The sequence below is a fragment of the Podarcis erhardii genome, assembly GCF_964252035.2.
Source record: "Podarcis erhardii genome assembly, chromosome: 8".
Taxonomy (NCBI): domain Eukaryota; kingdom Metazoa; phylum Chordata; class Lepidosauria; order Squamata; family Lacertidae; genus Podarcis; species Podarcis erhardii.
The window spans coordinates 6,322,813-6,345,590 of NC_138499.1; the positions used below are offsets into that span (position 1 = coordinate 6,322,813).

The following is a 22,778-nucleotide window of genomic DNA, read 5'->3' on the forward strand; positions in this document are numbered from 1 at the left end:
CTAACACTGGGTTCCAGCTTGTGAACATCCTTCTTAAATTGCGGTGCCCATAATGGTACACAGAATTCCAGGTGGTATTTGCACTCATGGTGGTATCTGGCCGGTTAAGAATAGTTAAGGTCTCTTCTTAGGTTTTAAAACTCCTTAATCTTTACTATTTTGCAATAGAAAATAGGTTTGTTGGTCTTTGGGGAAGAGCTGTGCAGAGCATCAAAATCCTCCTTCCACCAACCAAAAACTTGTTCTACTATTTCCCGCTTCCTGCAATTTCAGCAGCCGTCACCCAAGTAGCTTCAAGCATATCTCCACAGCCATATGGACTAGAAACTTAATTTTTTGAAAAAGTATGAGTGAAAGCTGAGTCCCTTGGCACTTGGTGGCTTCCAAACACTTTTCAAAGTAACCAAGATCAGCTGATAATTCTGCACGCAATGTGCTTTTTTTGTGCTGCAGAGGAATTGTGACCTGTGCATGCAGTAAAGGACCGTTTCTTGCAGTCCAGGAGCAGATTGCAAAACTTCCCTTGCCCCGTGCTGGAAATGGCCACCAGGAATGGAGTTTCATCTGGCTTCTGTAGGAAAACATCCTCTCTGGCGCCCATCTCGCCAGCCGTGCTGCCTATATATTTTTCATTTAAGTACCTGTGCCATACCACAATTTTTGTTTCATTTTTAACTTGTGGCACCGATCGCCCACCCAAGAGAGGTGGAGCCACTGGTGGTTTAGCGGTTAGAGTGTTGGACTGGGACTTGGGAGACCAGGGTTCAAATCGAAGCTCAATGAACAACCTTGGAGTCAAGTCACGGCCTCTCAGCCTAACCTACCTCACAAGGTTGTTGTGAGGATTGAGGGGAGCATGCAACTTTGATTTCCTTGGAGATATGGGATATAAATGCAATAAAATCAATCAGTCGTTAGGATTCATAGAATCATAGAATCATAGAGTTGGAAGAGACCACAAGGGCCATCGAGTCCAACCCCCTGCCAAGCAGGAAACACCATCAGAGCACTCCTGACATATGGTTGTCAAGCCTCTGCTTAAAGACCTCCAAAGAAGGAGACTCCACCACACTCCTTGGCAGCAAATTCCACTGTCGAACAGCTCTTACTGCCAGGGAGTTCTTCCTAATGTTTAGGTGGAATCTTCTTTCTTGTAGTTTGGAACCATTGCTCCGTGTCCGCTTCTCTGGAGCAGCAGAAAACAACCTTTCTCCCTCCTCTATGTGACATCCTTTTATATATTTGAACATGGCTATCATATCACCCCTTAACCTCCTCTTCTCCAGGCTAAACATGCCCAGCTCCCTTAGCCGTTCCTCATAAGGCATCGTTTCCAGGCCTTTGACCATTTTGGTTGCCCTCCTCTGGACACGTTCCAGTTTGTCAGTGTCCTTCTTGAACTGTGGTGCCCAGAACTGGACACAGTACTCCAGGTGAGGTCTGACCAGAGCAGAATACAGTGGCACTATTACTTCCCTTGATCTAGATGCTATACTCCTATTGATGCAGCCCAGAATTGCATTGGCTTTTTTAGCTGCCGCGTCACACTGTTGGCTCATGTCAAGTTTGTGGTCAACCAAGACTCCTAGATTTTTTTCACATGTACTGCTCTCAAGCCATGTGAAATATAAATGTGAAATATCATAAATATTGATTATGACAAACGCTGCAAAATTAGCACGAGAAACCTGCTTCAAAGTCTTATCGGGGCAGAGGGAGAAATCCCTTAAGAAGGGATGTTGTTACGAGTGGCTGGCAGATGAGCCAAGGCGACAGGGTGTAGCTGGGAGCGAAGATTTCATCCGAAGGCACGAGCCAGCTTTGTGAGCCTGGCATAAGGCGATTAACTGTCAAGGAGCAAAGGCAGGGCAGGATTTGGGTAAAAATAGAAGGCACTGAGGCAGACTGCAGAGTCCTTTTAACTTTTATTTGCACAATCTGCATAATAATAATAATAATACAGTGGTACCTCTGGTTGTGAACGGGATCCGTTCCAGAGGCCCGTTCGCAACATGAAAAGAGCACAACCTGCAGCGGCACATTTGCGCACGTGCGGGTTGTGATTCGGCGTTTATGCGCATGCGCGTGGTGTCATTTTGCGCTTCTGCGCATGCCCGAGCGGTGAAACCCGGAAATAACCCTTTCCAGTACTTCGAGGTCGCCATGGGATGTAACCTGAAAGAACGTAACATGAAGCAAACGTAACATGAGGTATGACTGTAATAACAACAACAACGATGTACCTGCTTGTCCCTTCAGGTTCGTTGTTTGCAAATGTCAATAATTAAGGAAGACTTGGGATGTTGGGATCCCCAAGTTGCTCTTCCTGTGGTCTGGTTCACGTATCACAAGTAAGCCAACTTCCCTTACCGCGGGCTGCAGTCAAGGCTTATTCTTAGCTACAGCTCGTGGTGAGCGAGAATCGAGCTTTTCCTGGGCACAGCGGAGAAGCAAAAGGAACCAGCACATCCTCACGGTGCCAGTAAGCCATAGTTACCGTGACACATGAGTGAGACATGTTGTTAAGAGTCGGTCACGACTGGACCTAATGGTCAGGGGTCCCTTTACCTTTAAGGTTGTATCATATTACAAAATCTGGAAGTAAGAATTGTTGGAGGAAATGTGGAGTGATGGGAACTGTAATGGTTCTAGGGGGTTGCTCGTGCGTAAGTTGTCGCCACACCTGGCTGGGTTACCTGAGTGAACCCTTTCTGTCCAGACAGCCACTCACCCGTGGCTGTCTCAATCGCTGGCAAAATCCGTCAGTGGGCGTTTCTTGAACTTCTTCCAGCAAAGAAGTTCTTTGACGCCAAGTCTCCTCCTACTCTCCCTGCGCGGAAGTCTTCTGCTCAGGGAGGGTGTGGGCAGCGGAGGACCCGTGCTCTCCCCGCTGGTCTCCGGCGAGGAGTCCTGGAGCCTTTTCTCTGCTTCCCCCATCTGCCCCCCTTCTCCACTGGTGCTACGCTGATTTCCTTCCCCAGCAGATGGGCTGCCTCTCTCCCTACTGGGACCCTCTCCGGCATCCCTCCAGAGCCTTCCCTCCGCCTCTGGCTCCGATGGCAGTTCCCTGACAGGAACGTACAGTCATATGCAGTGGGATTGTCCATTAGTTAATGAATTTTGGAAACGGATTGGTATAGAAATATCGGGACTTGTGGGTAGGAAGGTGGGAATATCTAAATTAATGGTTCTTATTAGTCTGAGTAGCACCAAGTTAAAAACAAAAGAGGAATGTAAATGGGTAAAATCGATGGTAACTGCAGCCAGACAGGTTATAGCGAGTAAGTGGAAAAATGCCGAAGAGTTAGGGGTGAACCAATGGAGGAAAAAACTGAGTAATATAATTTTAGAATATCTAACTATGAAGATACACAGAATGAAAGGGTTTAAGGTCAGGGAGAAAGAGGAGGATTGGTTTGAGAAGATGCTGAATTATTTAGGTAGGTCTGAACAATTTGGGGCAGTTAAAATGTTAAAAGTTAAATAAACCCCGTGGATGGAGGAGCGTTAACGTATATAAAATTGTACATATGGTTGATTTGAATATGTTTTCTTGATTATGTGCCTAGACATTTGGTTGTGGCGACCATAACATAGGTTTAAGGTGCCATTTGGCAAACAGCTTGCATATCTGAGTTTCTAACACTGTTTCCCAGGGGCACGAAATGTTGGTGTGGAGAGAGGAGGGAGGAATAACTTAACCCCACGTTTTTCTCTTCGTTTTATTTGCATAGTCACACCCTCTGCCAACCCTCCCCCCCTTGCTGAAATTAGGCTTGAAAATAACATTCTGTTGCAGCCGATGAGTTGTGTTGTGTGTATATCATTGTGATGCTGGTGTGTACATTGCTGCTGTTATTCATAAGAGTTGGGAGGGAGAGTTGAGAGTTTTTGCAGGGGTGTCGTGAGGATGAAATTTTGGGGGGAGGGGCGCCAACTGCACCGCCTTAGGCTCCTTGGAAGAAAACAGTGATGTTGTTGTTGTTGTTGTTTAGTTGTTTGGTCGTGTCCGATGACCCCATGGACCAGAGCACGCCAGGCACTCCTGTCTTCCACTGCCTCCCGTAGTTGGGTCAAACTCATGTTGGTAGCTTCGCGAACACTGTCCAACCATCGTCCTCTGTCGTCCCCTTCTCCTTGTGCCCTCCATCTTTCCCAACATCAGGGTCTTTTCCAGGCAGTCTTCTCTTCTCCTGAGGTGGCCAAAGTCTTGGAGCCTCAGCTTCAGGATCTGTCCTTCCAGTGAGCACTCAGGGCTGATTTCCTTAAGAATGGAGAGATTTGATCTTCTTGCAGTCCATGGGACTCTCAAGAGTCTCCTCCAGCACCAGAATTCAAAAGCATCAATTCTTCGGCGATCAGCCTTCTTGATGGTAAAACGGTGATATGTAAATGTAATAAACAAATGGCAAGTGGAATTTTGGCAGAGGCAAATACAGGGGTGCATGGCTGCTTTGCCTGCCCTGGGTACCCCAACTTTTGCAGACAATGAAAGGCAAGGGGGAGGCACCCAATTTTGGCGTCACACTGGGCACCGCTGAAATATTAAAGCCCAACGTCCACCACCGAATTTTGGACGCGTGGACCTGTTTCACTCTCACTGGACACACGTTCTCAACATCCTGTCTCCTTGTCGCTTTTATTGTAACTCGCTCTACGTGGGGCTGCCCTTGAGACTGACCCAGAAACTCCAGCGGGTGCAGAATGCCGCGGTGAGACTCCTTACGGGGTCCTCGCCGCGGGATCACATTCACCCGGTGCTATACCAGCTGCACTGGCTCCCGGTAGAGTACAGGATCAGGTTTAAGTTGCTAGTTTTAACCTTCAAAGCCCTATATGGCCTAGGATCCTCGTACCTACGGGACCGCCTCTCCTGGTATGTCCCACGGAGGACATTACAGTCTTCAAACAAAAACATATTGGAGGTCCCAGGCTACAGGGAGGTTAGGCTGGTCTCAACCAGGGCCTTTTCAGTACTGGCCCCAACTTGGTGGAACGCTCTGTCACAAGAGACTAGGACCCTGCGGGACTTGACATCTTTCTGCAGGGCCTGCAATACAGAGCTGTTCCACCTGGCCTTTGGCCAAGGCACAGTCTGACCCCCTCTTCACAGAACTCTAGCCCAATGGTTGCCATTAATTTGATTTTGAACTGATTTCAGAATGAATTGATTTTAGAATGCTGTGTTACTTTTATTGTTGTTAGCCGCTCTGAGCCTGGCTTCGGCTGGGGAGGGCGGGATATAAATAAAATATTATTATTATTATTCCTTCTCTCTTAAGAGACAAAACAAAAGGGGGCTTTCATGTGCCCGAATCTGTTTCTGCTTTGTGCGGGTGCTGTTGATTGCGTCCCCGCATGGTTCTCGTTTCACGTCGAACAAGGCGACATTGTGGCTTCCTCCTTATCGGCCTCGCATCGCGTTTTGCGGCCGGCAGCCTGAAAACAGCCTGTCCTATTTACCTTGCATAGCCCTTTTCCTCCCCGACCCGCCCGTTCCTTGGAAAGGATTTGCGGAGGCTTGGTTGGTGAAACTCCTCTCTCTCTGTCTCTCTCCCCCCCCCACCTAACCCCAAACCCGTTCTAAATGGGCAGCTTGTCGAGAGCTGCTCCTGGACACCGGCCAGCTTGCAAACAGCTACACAAAGAAGAGAGAGAGAGCCTGTTTGCAAAATGCAGCTTTGGGGCTCCAGAGAGAAAATCAGATCACTCTGAGTCTTCCCTTTCTCTGCAACCCTCTTTGGGGGTGCAATCTTGCTTTTGGGGGGGTGTTGCCTACACGCTTTCCTTTCTCATTTTTGCAAAACGGGCTCTGCTGCAAGGCTGCTCATAAGAGCAAAGGCCCAGCCTGGCTTCCAGGTCTCCGTAGCCGGGAGAGAAGACAGCTCCGCGTCCTAGAAATGAACTATTTACGAGCCGCATCTGTGAAACCTCCTCCTTGGGTCGGTGCCTCGCCGATTACGCACAACCAGTGGATTTATTGCCGGCCCCAGGGGGAAGGCCTTGCCCAGGCTTGGCTGGCCCCCCTCTCTCCCTGTTCCCTTTCCTATCCAAGCCTGTCTTCCTTCGTTCGAGAACGGGCGGCCGTTTATGGTGCAGAAGGTTTTTCGTGTGCCTGCGTGCTCTTGTTTGCAAAGGGGTGGAATCAATCCAAGGTTGAAGTCCTTTTGTCGACTGCGGAACTCGTGGATGATCCCAACACGGTTGCGCAGGGAAACCTAGATGGATTTATCCCATGCTACATAGCAGCTAGAAACCCAGAACGGTGTTTTATATATCAAGTCAGCCCCACGTCCCGTCTAGATCAGTTTTGTCTGCACTGAATGGCAGCAAAGCTTTTCAAAAAATGTATTTTATTGGAAGAAAAGATAGAGTGACAAAGAAGAATGAAGAAGTGAGAATGGAAAAGAGAATAAAAAGTTACGTTTCTATAAATTATTATGGAATACAGTGGTACCTCTGGCTGCGAATGGGATCCATTCCAGAGGCCCGTTCGCAACATGAAAAGCCAACAACCTGAAGCGCTGTATCTGCGCAGGTGCTTGGCGCGATTTGGCACATGTGCGCACGCGCGATTTAGCACTTGCGCGAGCGGCGAAACCCAGAAGTAACCCTTTCCAGTACTTCCGGGTCGCTGTGGGACGCAACCTGAAAAAACGTAACATGAAACAAACGTAACATGAGGTATGGCTAATAATGATAATAATAATAATATTTATACCCTGCCCATCTGACTGGGTTTCCCCAGCCACTCTGGGTGGATCCCAACAGAATATTAAAAACATGATAAAACATCAAACATTAAAAACTTCCCTAAGCAGGGTTGCCTTCAGGTTATTATTATTTTATGCTCCGTCCTTAATACACATATAGTTATCAATAGCGTAATATAGTTTGTGTAAAACTCACTCCAAATATCATTGTATTTATCCAAAGGAAGTCTGCGTCTGTTAGGGTTAGGCGATATCTCTTTTTCAACATTGCAATATATCGCCAGCTAAACATTGTGATGTACTGATATATCACGATGTCTGAAATAAGGATGGAGCTATGCGTTGGCTGGCTGCACGTTTTTTTTCCTGTGTTGTGTTTTTTTGCGTAGCACACGAAACCCATGCATCAGGATTTGCGATATATTGCCAGGTCAGAAATTAAGGAACCAATATCACAATATGGACTTCAAAGCAGTTTGAGACTATATATTGATATATCTCCCAGCCGTAGCGTCTATAAGCAGCCTGTTCATATATTGTTATGTTCAACTTTGAGTTTATAAAAAGGGCAAATGTTTTAATGCAGCCTTTCTCAACCTGTGGGTCCCCAGATGTTGTTGAACTACAACTCCCATCACCCCTAGCTAGCAAGGCCAGAGCTCGGGGATGATGGGAGTTGTAGTCCAACAACATCTGGGGACCCACAGGTTGAGAACCGCTGGTTTAATGCATACTTTTTAAGCTTTGTGTATAACTTTTTAAAGTCACTTGTAATAAGATGAAGGTTTTAAAATGGATTATTAAAAATATAAGGTGTTATAGACGTGCATGAACAAGTCTATAAAATAATGGAACCAAGAAGGGTAGTGGAGGGAAGTCAAGCAAAATATTATGGTTTTAAAATGTGTTTATGATTTTGTGTGTGTGTGTGAGAGAGAGAGAGAGAGAGAGATCAATAAATTGCTTGTAAAAAAAAAATACACATATATTGTTATGTTCATATGTTGTTAGGATGCCAAGCCATTGATTAAGAAGAATCGTATCTCTGTTTTTCCAGTTCATCAGTATCAATCTCATTAGGACGCTTAGAGTAATTCTGAGAATAAACTTGTAAGAAAATTAAGGAATTTTGGAATGTAATTTATAATGAATGATTAAGATATCCTTCATTAAAAGAAAAAAGAAAAACCTTAGGCATTTCTCCTGGGGATACTAGGCCCAGATATACCTAAAAATGCGGGAGAAGTATTCTTTTACGCTACAGTAGCTGCAAGAATACTAATAGCCACAAATTGGAAAGGAGAGAAAACTCCAAAAAGGTGGGAGTGGCAAAATTTGTTAGAGTTCGCTGAGTTGGCAAAAATGACAGAAAAACTGAGAGATCATACTGATCAAACATTTATTAGGAAATTTACAAAAAAAATATCTTATTGAATACTGTAATAACATCAATAACATCACACCAGTGGCAGGACTTTGAATAACTTCTGTGGCAGGAAGATCAATCATAAGAGAACATAACACTGATGAAAATTGAAAAAAAATAAATTAATTGTGCGCTAAATAAAGCAGTAAATACATGATGGGAAATTGTTAGAAACTCAAGAAGAATGTACAGTGATGTGACACAACAAATATTATTGCTTTCTTTGCTTTTTCCTGATTAACCCTTATGTTTGTTACTTCTTTTTAATCTCAATAAAGCATTAAAAAAGGAGGTAAATAAACCTCTCTCTATCTCTCTTTGTGCCCCCTCTCTTCCAGGACTGGCCCTTTGACGACGGCGCTCCGCCACCCACCAAGATTGTGGACGACTGGCTCAACCTGCTGAAGACCAAGTTCTGCGAAGACCCCGGCTGCTGCGTGGCTGTCCATTGCGTGGCTGGCTTGGGACGGTAAGCCGGAGCTCCGCACTCTCAAAGGAGCCTGGGACTATATGGGACTCCCCTCAGTCTAAGTCAGGCCATTCTTCTGTTGGGAAAGCATGAGGCTCTTCATCTCAGGGTTGTGGGTTCAGGCCCCGCATTTGGCAAAAGAGTCCTGCATTTCAAGGGGTCCAACTAGATTTCTCAAACCTGGGTCTTTTTTGGGAACACAACTTCCTTCATCCCTACCTAGCAGGGCCCGTGGTCTGGGATGATGGGAGTTGTAGTCCAACTACAGCTGGAGACCCCAAGTTTTGGAAACCCAGGACTAGATCAAGGGAAGTAATTGTATAATAATAATAATAATAATAATAATAATAATAATAATAATAATAATAATTTCATTCCCCAGCCACTCTGGGCTGCTGCAAACAGAATATTAAAAGCACCATAAGACATCAAACGTTAAAAATGTCCCTAAACAGGATTGCCTTCAGATGTTTTCTAAAAGTAAGATAGTTGTTTATTTCCTTGACATCTGATAGGAGGGCATACCACAGAGCAGGCGCCACCACCGAAGAGGCCCTCTACCTGGTTCCCTGTAACCTCGCTTCTCGCAATGAGGGAACCGCCAGAAGGCCCTCGGTCCTGGACCTCAGTGTCTGGGCTGGATGATGGGGGTGGAGACACTCCTTCAGGAATACAGGACCGAGGCTGTTTAGGGCTTTAAAGGTCAGCACCAACACTTTGAATTGTGCTCAATGAAGGTCTTTCAGGGACCGGTGTTATGTGGTCTCGGCGGCCGCTTCCAGTCCCCAGTCTATCTGCCACATTCTGGATTAGTTGCAGCTTCACCAAAGGTAGCCCCACGTAGAGAGCATTGCAGTTGTCCAAGCGGGAGATGATCAGAGCATGCACCACTCTGGCGAATACCATGCCCAATTCTGGGCACCACAGTTTAAGAAGGATGTTGACAAGCTGGAAGGTTTGCAGAGGAGGGCGACCAAGATGATCAAGGGTCTGGAGACCAAGCCCTATGAGGAGCAGTTGAAGGAGCTGGGTCTGTTTAGACCGGAGAAGGATATGGCCACTTGTCATGTATGATTTATTTGAGCTCTGCAATGCAGGGTGTTTGGGCAAGATGATGCCTCCAACTCTGCAATTCTATCTCAGCTAGCTCATTGTGGGAGGGGGCTCTTCAGGAATTTAAGCTGAAAGCTTTTAATGTTTAATAGACTATTGTATTTTAATATCCTGTTGGAAACCCCCCAGAGTATCTGGGGAAACCCATCCAGATGGGTGGGGTACAAATTATATTATTATTATTATTATTATTATTATTATACACACCCAGGTCTCTGGTTCCCCACCCCTGGATTAAAAAGTGTGAGGTGCAAGGTAAAGGGACCGCTGGCCATTAGGTCCAGTCGTGGCGGACTCTGGGGTTGCGACGCTCATTTCGCTTTATTGGCCGAGGGAGCTGGCGTACAGCTTCCGGGTCATGTGGCCAGCATGACTAAGCCGCTTCTGGTGAACCAGAGCAGCACACGGAAACGCTGTTTACCTTCCCGCCGGAGTGGTACCTATTTATCTACTTGCACTTGACGTGCTTTTGAACTGCTAGGTTGGCAGGAGCTGGGACTGAACAACGGGAGCTCACCCCATCGTGGGGATTCGAACTGCTGACCTTCTAATCGGCAAGTCCTAGGCTCCGTGGTTTAACCCACAGCGCCACCCGTGTCCCGTGAGGTGCAAGCATATTGCAAAATACCAACGAGACAACCAGCTGGCCTTATAGGGAGAGTGACAAGGGGCTGTTCAGGGCTTTAACTAGCTGTAAATATCTAAATGCACAAGTTGGGAAGGGGGTTTGTGTTTAATTACAGTGGTGCCCCGCAAGACGAATGCCTTGCAAGATGGAAAACCCGCTAGACGAAAGGGTTTTGCGTTTTGGAGGCGCTTCGCAAAACGAATTTCCCTATGAGCTTGCTTCGCAAGACGAAAATGTATTGCGAGTTCCTGCAGGTTTTTTTTCCTCCCCCCCCCCCTTTTTCTAAGCCGCTTATCAGCTGATCCGATAAGCCGCTAAAAGCGCTAATCCGCTAAGCCGTCAACAGGCTTGCTTCGCAAGACGAAAAAACTGCTAGATGAAGAGACTCGCGGAATGGATTAATTTCATCTTGCGAGGCACCACTGTACATTTACTGCAGCTGTGATTGAAGTCCTGTGCCTTTTTCCTCCTCCTCCCCCCTGCAAAAATAAAAATGCCAGTCATTTTTCTCTAGTTGAACCCTGTTTCTTCTTCCTAGTATGATGGTTTAATCCTCTCTCTCTCTTTTTTTTAAACCAGAGCTCCGGTTCTTGTCGCGCTGGCGCTGATTGAGAGCGGAATGAAATACGAAGATGCCATTCAGTTTATTAGACAGTAAGTGCCTCTCAGCCGCCTGCTAAGATCCAGATTAATGGCCCGGCGTTCCCAGACTGGCTTGATGCTTGTGGAGAGGGGAGTCGGGTTGCTTACGGAAAAGGCAGAGGTCGTTCGGCCTCACGAACGCACCAAAAATGGCGAGCGTGCGGCTCGCTGGCATTTTTGCGCTCCACCCAGAAAGCCGATCAGGTGCAGACTCATAAAAGATGGCTGGGACAAGTTTCCCCCCCTTCTCTTGAACTCTTGGTTTCGGTTTAGCTGAACGAATCAGAACCTGACCTACAAATTTACACAGGCAAATCTGTTTGTTTATGGCCAGGATCCGAGGCCCATGGAAATTTAAACAGCAGTCTTTCCCCCCGCCCTCCCCAAAATTGCGATTCTGCTACGGAGGGGACTTTGAAAAGCACTTTGTCAAATGCTTCTGGGCACTCCCGCGTCTCAAGACGCAGCTTTTGGACCCCAGCCTCGGTCTTCCATACTTGATCAAGGTAATGGGTAGAGATACTGCTTGGGTTATAAATGGACTGACTTTAAGGGGCAGGCTTGTATTATGACAAGCCACTCGGCTTTCTCTTCCTGTCCTCAACAACTCGACTCTCGGCACACCTGACGATGATCTCAGTTTTGGTCCTGGTACTAAACATCTGGAAGAACTTTCTGACAGTAGGGTTCTGTTCAGCAATGGAATAGTCTCCCTCAGGAGGTGGTGGACTCTCCTTCCTTGGAGGTTTTTAAGCAGATCTGTCAGGGATGCTTTAGCTGAGATTCCTCAATTGCAGGGCTGGGTTGGGCTGGATGACCCTCAGCGCCCCTTCCCACTCTTAAGATTCTATCATTCTACTCTGCTGGAGTCATAGTGGTGGCTGTACCACTTCATAATCCTAAGCAGTGTCTCACATCTAATTTCCCTTCCTACGGCAGCAGAAACCCTAAATGGAGAAAGCTAGCCTATCAAGAGGGACGTGGATGGCGCTGTGGGTTAAACCACAGAGCCTAGGACATGCCGATCAAAAGGTTGGCAGTTCGAATCCCCGTGACAGGATGACCTCCTGTTGCTCGGTCCCTGCTGTTGCCAACCTAGCAGTTCGAAAGCACATCAAAGTTCAAATAGATAAATAGGTACCGCTCCAGCTGGAAGGTAAACGGCGTTTCCGTGCACTGCTCTGGTTCGCCAGAAGCGGCTTAGTCATGCTGGCCACATGACCCAGAAGCTGTACGCTGGCTCCCTCGACCAGTAAAGCTAGATGAGCGCCGCAACCCCAGAGTCAGTCAGGGGTCCCTTTACCTAGCATATCAAGAAGAAGGATTTAGCTAAGCCTTGTTCTCCCTGAGAGGCTAACTCTTCCCATGCAAAGATGCAAGGGGATTCCTGTAATCCTGTAACAGTGACACCGTCACAGCGATACAGGAAGGTGTGTTATACAGGCCAGGCCATTGGTCTTCTCTAGGTTAGTGCTGTCTACTCTGACTGGCAGAATCTCTCGAGGGTTTCAGACAGGGGGTCTTTTCCAACTGCACCCAGAGACGCTCTTGGGGGATAGAACCCTCAGCCTTCTGCTTGCTGAGCAGATACCCTCCAGCTGAGCTATGACCCTTCCCCAAATCCCACGTCGCTAGCAGATATAGTACCTAAAGAGAGAGTTGAGCCAATCAACTGAGAACCAGTCAGTCTGTGTCAGGGATGTTTCGATCGCGTGACGAGGGACGCTGCAGGATTCTGCACTAACTGATGGTGTTGGGAAGTTTAACCTGGAGCCTTCTGCATGCCAAGCAACTGATCTCCCTCTGAGGTGCAGCCCGTGGCTGTTGCATGGCACACCCACCCACCCTGCCTCTCGCTTTCAGGGGGGTTATTCTTGGGGAGCGGGGCGTTGTTGCCCTGCCAGAAAGTCATCTGGGGTTAGGGAAGGACTAAAATGAACCTTGGGGGGGGGGGGAGGAATCCAGTGAAAACTGTCCGGCCGGATCCGGCAAGGATTACGGTCCATCTGGCCGCATCTCCTGGCTTGCAACTGTAATAGCTGTGTGAGCCCTTCGTCGCCACCAGCTCTGCTTACGAGCTGCTCTCAATCCCTCCTCTAATCTCCTTAGCGTGTTCTGCTAAGGCCGCGCAACGGGGATTTTTCCTTCAGTCTCTCCCTCGTGCTCTTGGCAGAGCAAGGACCTTGGGGAGGGGGCTGAAAGGCCGGGAACGTCTCTTCTTGCCGTGGGCTTTACCAACTGCACTGGCTCCCAGTGGAGCACAGGATCAGGTTTAAGGTGCTGGTTTTGACCTTTAAAGCCCTATGCGGCCTAGGACCCTTGTACCTACGGGACCACCTCTCCTGGTATGCCCCCGAGGGACCTTCAGGTCCACAACTGATAAGATTTTGGAGGTCCCAAGCCTCAAGGAGGTTAGATTGGTCTCAACTAGGGCCAGGGCCTTTTCAGTACTGGCCCCGACTTGGTGGAACGCTCTGCCACAAGAGACTAGGGCCCTGCGGGACTTGACATCTTTCCGCAAAGCCTGAAAGACGGAGCTGTTCAGCCTGGCCTTTGGTTTGGACTCAAGTCTGACCCTTATGTTTCCCTCCCCTTATGGTCTTGATTTATCGGCTACTTTTAAAATGAGGCTGCATTTTAAATTGTTTTTTTTCTTTTTCTTTTTCCCCTATCATCTTTTTTACTGTGATTTTATTGGTGTCAGCCACCCTGACCCCAGCTCTGGCCGGGGAGGGCAGGGTATAAATAAAATTTATTTATTTATTTATTTTTATTATTATTCTTATTCTTATTATTATTATTATTATTATTATTATTATTATTATTGCTATTGCTATTATAAGCCCCACCCTCCCGCATCTGGAGTCGAGGGCACACCTGGGGCTGCTCTGACCAGCCCTTTCTGCGGAAGAGAGAGTTTTGCTGCTGCACAGCCTTGGAAACACCTAACTGGGGCTGGCAAAGATAGCTTTTTCTTCCGGCATGTGAGGGTCTCTTCCAGGACTTCAGGAAAGGTTTTACTTGGGGTCAAGAAGCTGTGTGTGTGTGTGTGTGTGTGTGTGTGTGTGTGTGTGTGTGTGTGTTCAACGCTTGCAAGGTGTTTTTGATCAGCACACCAAAGCTTTGATTTTTCTATCCCCTCCCTCCCTTCTTTCTCTCTCTCTCTCTCTCTCCTCGCCAGGAAGCGCCGTGGAGCCATCAACAGTAAGCAGCTGACGTACCTGGAGAAGTACCGGCCCAAACAGCGGCTGCGTTTCAAGGACCCACAGAACCACAAGAACAAATGCTGCATCATGTAACCTCAGTAATAGCCTTTTGCCAAAACACACACAAACTCCGCAAACACAAACACAGGGCTTGACCTCTGAAGTCCCAGGAGGCAACCTTCCCCACTGGGCAGGATTCCCCTTGTTCGGCGCCGCCAAATCCGGCAGCGCTGGGATCTGAGCCTAGGAGGGAAGGTGGCTGAGTCCATTCCCCCCCAAAAAAACCTAGAAATTATGTTGTTGTTTTCCCCCCTGTCCCCCTCTCCTCGCAGAACACTCGCCAAGTGCGACGATGGCACACCACAATGCAATTGTGCTTCTCTTCCTTGGTGCTGGGGTGTATCTATCTGGGACCACCACAGCCCCTCTTCCATGCCCCCCCCAAAAACACCTCCTTTCCAGGCAGGGGCAGGTCCCAGCAGGGGCCGAGTGGGATCGCTTTGGGTGGGATAGGCTTCTTGCAGCTCAGATTGCTTGCCACTGCCTCAGCTCTCTCTGATGCCAGCGTGGCTTCCAACGCACCAAGCCAAAAAGCTGTCTTTTGGCAGTACCACCCTGCCACTGCCCCCCCCTTTCTGCTGGGGGTGGTGGTCTCCAAATGACTTGGTGGGCACCACAAGTTTTGCCAGGCCTTCTCGAACCCAGGTGGCAAGTTGGTTTTGGCCGGAGGGATGGCATTGGTTGGGTAATGGCGTGATGGGTTAGTTGCCACCTTCTTGCAAGGTAGTCCTGTGGTCTTCTTGGGTAACCTGCTGCGATCTTTGATCTAACCCCACGAAGGGGGTTTCCTTGCTCCATTTGGGAAAGGTACAGGGAATTTTCTCTTCAGTTCACATCAGGAAAGCAAACAGGCTCTCTGCCGAAGGCATCGTAGTTCTACCTTGTAAGATTCCGTCTCCCAGGTGCTACGATTCGTGTGTGTGTGTGTGTGTGTGTGTGTGATCAGAAGTTGGTCCCTTCACGTTTAAATCATCCGATTCCCATCCTTGCCTCTGCTTGCAAGGGCACCCTAGGGTTGTAGCTCATTGGCAAAGGTTTGGCTTACCTGCACGAGAGACAGGAGCGAGGTCAGGGGAGGCAGGTAGCTAGTAAAAAATGGTTTTTGGTTTGAGAACAGAGGAATGTTTGACATTGGGCTCAGGAACCGGGAAGAGGCGTGAGACAGACAGCTGTTTCATGCATGGAACGACATCTGATTTGGACATGGAGGACTGCACAATTTATTCCTGTTTCAAGAGATCAGGCCAGGGGAAAGGAACCGCTCCTGCCCCTTGTAGCTATTCCTGCGTTCGCAGGACGTTTACAAGGAGATCCCACTTCGCGGGAGAAGAATAAATGAGCATGCAATGTAATTTTGGCACCCAGGGAGATCCCCGAACCTTGTGTGTCCAGTTTTAAGAGACAGAGGAAGCTGGACCCAGGAGAAGGCAGGCTAATAAATTCTCCTCTGACTCTTCACAGGTTGTGAGGAGGTTACCGGGAGCTTTAAAACCCATTTTCCGTGCTGCAGTTTTGCCCTTGTCAAGAGCACCCAAGCCACACCGTCGGTTTTGATGCTTAAAGTTTTTAATCGCTATTAAACGCACAAGTTATTTCTGGTGATTTTGTCTTTGCAAAGCTAAATTGCGCCATTGCCGCCTGGGTGGTTGCAGATTTGCTGTGTGAGCATAGCAGCAGCGGCTGGTCTTATTCTGGAGCCATGCAGAAATCACAGCCCCCAAATCCCCCCCCCTTCAGCAGGGAAATGGCTGTTCTAGGGAGCTAAGGCTATGTCCCCCCCGGTGCAAAAAACAATGGTAACAATTCTACCCCCAATGCATTATGGGTCAAGAAATCAGGGGACTGCGGGAGGAGGGGTGAGGAATAATAATTCTGCCCCTCTTGCCTCATTCTGGTTTCCCTAGTCCTATTTTGCAGCTTGGCTACTGAAGCCCCACTTCCAAATTATGAAAATCTTCAGCAGGGATTGCTCAAAAGTCATGAGATCCTGAAACTTGCTTTTTTTGTTTTGCTAGCAAAAAAATGGGAGTTCTGGGCACATAGCCACGTTTTGTGTGCTCTCCTCCTTTTATGGCGCTTGGGAATGGCATGCAACGTTAATCACAGGCGTGCAACTGGTTGCAGGTGCACACATTCCATCTGCATGCAGAACTCCCTGGCCGAAGCGGTAATCCGTGTCGGAAATAGATGAATTAAAGTCCCCATGAGCAAATCGAGGATCTTTGCTTTTGGCAAACGTGCGCGGAGACTTGCTCTGCCTCCCTGTAAGCCTTGTTATTATTAGTGCTCTGAAGGTGAACATGCCCCGATCTGAGATGCGCAGCCCACAGAGACGCCACAGCTACTGCTTTCCTCTTGTTTGTGTAGCAGAAGTTTCAGTTGCGTTTTTAATACCTTCAAGCAAAAAAGTTCAGCATTTTGCTTTTTAAACTTTTAAAGTTGTCTCCCTTGGCCCGGAAAGCTTTCTTCCGGTTGACGATAAATGTGCAGTCCTCTTGACAGCTTCCGTGCATGGGTGGGAGCGATTTCCTGTGCTGAGAGCTCAAGTGTGCAGCCAGCAGGTTATGGGATGGAGGATGGGTGGGAATTGTTCAGCCTGCAAAGGCGTGACTTGGTGGAGGGAACAGTTTTTTGGGGGGGAGCAGGCAGGCAGCTGCTTTGGGTGAGCTTCTACCAAATTGGGGGGGGGTGAGATTTATGGGGGGGAAGCCTTGCTGACTAGGGTGGACTCAAGCAGATCGCAGCACAAAACACGCATGGCCTAATTTTGCACCTGTGCCCAAATCTGGGCTAACTCTTGTGGCAGAAGCAGGATTGCACCATTTCCCCAGGATTTCAGGCTGCAGGCAGAGAGACTGTTGTGCGGAAGCTTTCACGCACGGGCTCCTTGCATGTAGACAGCTAGCATGTCAGGGAGAAGGAAGACTCGGCCCACATGCCTCTTCTGGCATATGGCTTTCATGTGGGCTGCTGCGATTTCCCTCCCCATCCTGCCTCCCACGTGAAACATTCAAATAATTGGATTTCCTCTTCCCTCGGACTCAAGTGGTGCAAATTAGGACAGGGATGCCTGTATCGGAAAGAGGTGGTGGCGCCAACACAACTTTATCCTGACCCTCCCGGTTTTTATTTTTATTTTTATTTCTTAAACGTTGCTTGTAGTTGTCACGTCCAAGAAGAGAAGCATTGGGCCTGTTTATATATTTCACTGCCAGCCTCCAGGTAGAGGGGATCCTTCAGGAAGCACATTCCTCACTTTGGCCCCTAGTCAGCAACCTTCTGCCATCAGCACATAATGTGCCCATTTGCCGTAAAACCTCATAGCCTGGAGATGCCATCTTTACGATAGAGTCTGGGCACTCAGCCTCCCTCAAATTAAAAGTGACCACCATTTGTGCTGACCATGAGCTTGCGGGGGGTGGTTGGAGAGCAGTGGTCAGCACAAGCAGGGAAAAGTTATTTTTATCTACCTGCTGCATCAAGAATGTTCTTTAAAAGGGCACAAGCGCCAACTTTTTTTAAGAAGATCCTTTCTGAAAAGCGCCGTTCTTTCCCTCGAACGTGCGCCTTTTGCAAAAAAAAATCCCCATCGGTCTCTTTTTAGAAAAATAAAATTTAAAAAATCATAGCACATAAAATGTCTTCAGACCTTACTTCAGAGCACTGGCTCAGCCAGACACAGATATACCAGCATTCTTAATAGCCTTATAGTGTGGAAATCTTGAATTCAGATTTAAAAAAAACATGAAAGCTTGCGTGTGTCCTCTAGCAGGGAGGCGGGGGGGGAAACATATATATAAATTTGCAATGCCTCTTGTGGTTTTTGTGTGTGTGGTATTGGGAGAGGCAATTTTTCTCTCCCGGCTGTTGTAAAGCAAAAGTGATCATGTTCCTCCACAGATCTCAAGGCTCTTTGCACCACATCGCAGCCGAGAGTGGGGATTTGAAACGCCCCCTTGGCTCTGGTATGATATGGCTCATTACAATGTCCAGGAATGTGAATTTAAATGATGTGTGTGTGTGGTTTTTTTAATTATTAAAAACAATGATAATGTTTTTTCGGAGGGGGGATTCCCAATTGCTAATGCAAACGTCGCAATGAAATGAGGTTTTATGGTTCAAGGGGAGAAAGGGGGCTTCCAGCATAACTCCAAGGCTCCTTCCACCATAGCTGTCAACATTTCCCCTTTTTTTAAGGGAAATTCCCTTATTCCGAATAGGAGTCCTCATAAGAAAAGGGAAAAGTTGACAGCTATGCATTCCACCCCAAGGCAGCCAGAGAATTCTTCAGACCCTCCTTCGTTGCACCCTCAATGTAACATCCCAGAAGTGATGGGTGTAGTTTCCCCAACATTTCCCCGTGCACAAGTTTTTCCCACCGGAAAGCAATCGATTGCATCGAATGTGCAGCATGGTGGGGGCGAGCAAGCCCTCCCCTGTGGCACCCTTGGGGGCATGGAAAGAGCCTTTTGGGAAGGGAGGGGACGAAGGGAACACACCTGGCAGGAAGGAAATTGGAACGGCTGCCGCCACATCGACCTCACACCCCGTTTAATCTTCCAGTGGTCTGGGGGCACCTTAAATTCCGCCGGCTTCTTCCAACACTGCTCTTGCACTATCAAGGGAACGGGGTGGTGTCTTAGCTTGATCATCGCCCGACCCCAAGTGGCCAAGCAAGGGGGGGGGGGGACAGCCATGCAGTTGGTCCCGACGCAGAGCGTTCCTGGCACACCAATGCTCCCAGGCCAGTGTGGGAAGACTTCACGAAGAAACAGCTCCCACTTGGCCCTGGAAAGCGAATTAAACCTTGGTGGAATCGCTGGCGAAAGGTTAATGTTCTAATTGAGGGCAGCTTCTAATCCCTGCTTGAGGGCACATGTTTCCAGACTGGTACTCCTGGCTTCAATATTTTAGTGTTCTGGGATGTGTGTCTGAATTTTCCCAACCCACCCTGTTTCTTTTTGAAATGTGTTTTCCCAAAGATACACCGGACGATCCTTCTGATTCCTTCAGCAGTGGGATTTTACATGTCTCCCTTTTTAAAAAAAAACTCGGTGCGCCATTAGTTTCATAGGCCTGCCTTCCCTAATTCGACGTCCTGCCACTCCCATCAGCCCCGCCCTCAGCTGGCTGAGGCTTCTGGGAGTTGTAGTTCAGAACATGGAGAGAGCGCCAAGTTGGAGGAGGCTGTTGTGGACGGAGACCAGTTACTTGGGGTATTTGTTGGTTTGTTCGTTTTTCCTCTGAGCCATAGCTAAATTATTATTGTTGGTTTTTACTATTATACCCAGTGCTTTTATATCGGGCAAGCATCACTTTGGCAAATGCCAACGAGGTCCAGACACTTTATAACCTTTTTTTAAAAGAAGAATTATTAAAAAGATAAAATAAGTGAAAACTTGTCTGTTTTTTCTGCTCAAGTCCTGTGTAAAACTGTCAATGCCTTTTTTAAAGTATTCACTTTTTTTTTTAGTTGTGAGAGGTTTCCTTAAAAGTGTAATAAGGCTGTCCTTGCCTCCAACCGCAACAACAAAGGAAAATTTAAAAAATAAAAAGGCTTCACTGTTTTGTATGAGACTCTGTGTTGCAGCGTGTTTATTTATCTCTCCTTCCCATACGGTAAAACTAGAAGCTGTCCATTGAAACAACCACAATCTGACTCCTTTCTAAGTCATTGTGGTTTGAACGCTGAGCTTAGATTGAGCTTAGATCATAGATTGCTCCTTCTAGGTAGAAAATCAGATATATAAGCTAATCGCCAAATGGCACTTCAAAACTTACATTGTGGTCACCAAAACAGAATGTTTAGGTGCCTCTTTTTTGCTTCTATCTTAGAGTTGCCATATTTCAAAAAGTACAAACCGGGACATCCTGAAAGTTGTTGAGCTGGGTTTGTTTGTTTGTTTGTTTGTTTGTTTGTTTGTTTTTTAAGAAAACCACCAAAATTGTTGAGCTTTTTAAAGGTTTTTTTGGGGGGGGGGTTTACCCAAAATTGGTTGAGCTTTCTTTTTTACAAAAACATACATACACACACACACACACACACACACACACACACAAAACCACCTCAGTTTTTCCTGCCTAGCATCCAGGACACAAATAACCCAGAGATGCATTTTAAATAAAAGGACACATTCTACTCATGTAAAAACATGCAGATTCCCAGGCCGTCTGCGGGCCGGATTGAGAAGGCGATTGGACCAGATCCAGACCCCAGGCCTTAGTTTGCCTACCCCTGTTGTACAGAAAGCCAAGGAAATTGAAATTGCAATGGGCACCTGGTAGCCTCAAGCCATTTCAGGATCGGCGTGGGTGGCTGGGGGGGGGGTGAAGAGCAGGAGTTTGAATGCACCCACAGCTCAGGTGGAACATGAGTAGAAGTGACTCAGGCCCTTTTAAGGGTGGGAAAGTTCCCGATCGCACATGTACAGCGTTGGCATTGCTCGCCCCCAGAGAGCGGCGCAGTTAAGATGGCTATCTTCAGCTGTTTAATCTGACAGCGTGCTGTTGCTTTTTCCTTAAAGCGATGGCAAATCTGTGTTGCAGTAGCCCCATTCCTGCTCGGGGGGCTAATATTTGCAACTCCCCCCCGACAGCAGCTTCTTCCAAAAAAATGCAGGCCGCTTGGTCTGCTAGCAACAACGCAGACAGAGGCTAGCTCTTCTCTGCGCCATGTCAGTTGCATTCAGCAGCTGCAGGGCTCTGCCTGCCAACCCAAACACATTTCTGCCTGGCCAGAGTTCGCTTTGCTGTTGGCATCTCTTGATTTTCCCAGACGATAATGCCCACCTGTTTTGCAGGGCACGGCTGAGGGCTGGAATGTGGAGAGGCATCCTTGAGATTTCTGGGTGTGCCTTTGCTTTCCCTTTGTCGTAATGCTGTGTGGGCCATGCACTGAGAAGCAGGGTAACTTTATCCTGTACTTTGTGGACTTTCTTTGGAGGTTTTTTTTTTATAAAGAATATTAATATTTCCAAAATAATACAAAAACAAAAGAAACACAAAAAATAACAAGAATACAAGAATACAAAATTGAAAACAATTAAAAACAAATACAATTTCCGTTACTTATTTTCTATTAACTTGTTTCCCAGACCTCCTCTCACCTCCCCTTTTTGTATTCCAGTTCAAATTATTAGCTCAGCAAATCCTTATTGTAACTTCTTATAACTTATTATAACTTATAGCTTATTTCTCAGCCTTTACATTACAGCTGGTAACCACTTAATTTCTTTCTGTCCAACATCATTCTAACATCCATTAATTTTACAGTGCTTCTGTAAGTAGTCTTTAAATTTCTTCCAGTCTTCTTCCGCCGACTCTTCCCTGGTCTTGGATTCTAATCCAGAATGCGGCAGCTAGACTGGTGACTGGGAGCGGCCGCCGAGACCATATAACACCGGTCTTGAAAGACCTACATTGGCTCCCAGTACGTTTCCGAGCACAATTCAAAGTGTTGGTGCTGACCTTTAAAGCCCTAAATGGCCTCGGTCCAGTATATCTAAAGGAGCGTCTCCTCCCCCATCGTTCTGCCCGGACACTGAGGTCCAGCTCCGAGGGCCTTCTGGCGGTTCCCTCACTGCGAGAGGCCAAGTTACAGGGAACCAGGCAGAGGGCCTTCTCGGTAGTGGCGCCCGCCCTGTGGAATGCCCTCGCATCAGATGTCAAAGCGATAAACAACTACCTGACATTCAGAAGACATCTGAAGGCAGCCCTGTTCAGGGAAGTTTTTAATTTGTGACATTTTAGTGTATTTTTCATCTTTGTTGGAAGCCGCCCAGAGTGGCTGGGGAAACCCAGCCAGATGGGCGGGGTACAAATAATAAATTATTATTATTATTATTATTATTATTATTATTATTATTATTATTATTCTGCCAGTCATTTCTGCTAGTCCCATATAGTCTATCACCTTCATCTGCCATTCTTCCAGAGTGGGTAGTTCTTGTGTCTTCCAATACTGGAAGACTTTCTTTGGAGGTTTTGAAGCAGAGGTTTGATGGCCATCTATCAAGGATTCTTTTTATTATTACTAAAAAAATTAATTTATTTAACATAACTGTTACAAAATATAAGCAAAATATTGCAAATGCATACATACAATATATATTTCAAATAAGCACATATATAAGAAAGGAACAAAAGAAAAAAGAAGGGAAAAAACAAAGAGAAAAGAAGAAGAAAGGTTGGAAGAATTTCTTCCAAGTTGATTCTACAAGTTGTTTATTATTATTTAAAAAAATAATTTATTTAACATAACTGTTACAAAATAAAAGCAAAATATTGCAAATGCATACATACATATATATTTCAAATAAGCACATATATAAGAAAAGAAGAAAAAAGAGAAAAGAAGAAAAAAGGTTGGAAGAATTTCTTCCAAGTTTATTTACAAATATCACAATATGAAAATAATAATAAAATTTCATTGACTTCCATCGCTTACACGGCACTTCCTATATACATTTTAAGCAAGATTGTATCTGTTATTCCGTATTTTTCCCATACAATCTCACACAAA

The 22,778-nt window shown here is 46.8% G+C and overlaps 1 protein-coding gene across 6 annotated transcripts in view; it reads left to right on the forward strand.

The window, feature by feature from the left end:
• Positions 1-17,536, forward strand: part of PTP4A3 (protein tyrosine phosphatase 4A3) — a 100,341-nt gene extending 82,805 nt beyond the window's left edge. For all 6 annotated transcript variants that reach the window (XM_081874848.1, XM_081874849.1, XM_081874852.1 and 3 more), the window contains 3 exons: positions 8,478-8,608; positions 10,929-11,003; positions 14,173-17,536. In XM_081874848.1, coding sequence (XP_081730974.1) covers positions 8,478-8,608; positions 10,929-11,003; positions 14,173-14,290 — 324 coding nt within the window. In that variant the 3' untranslated portion in view covers positions 14,291-17,536. The remainder of the gene's footprint in view (positions 1-8,477; positions 8,609-10,928; positions 11,004-14,172) is intronic.
• The last annotated feature ends 5,242 nt before the right edge of the window (positions 17,537-22,778 follow it).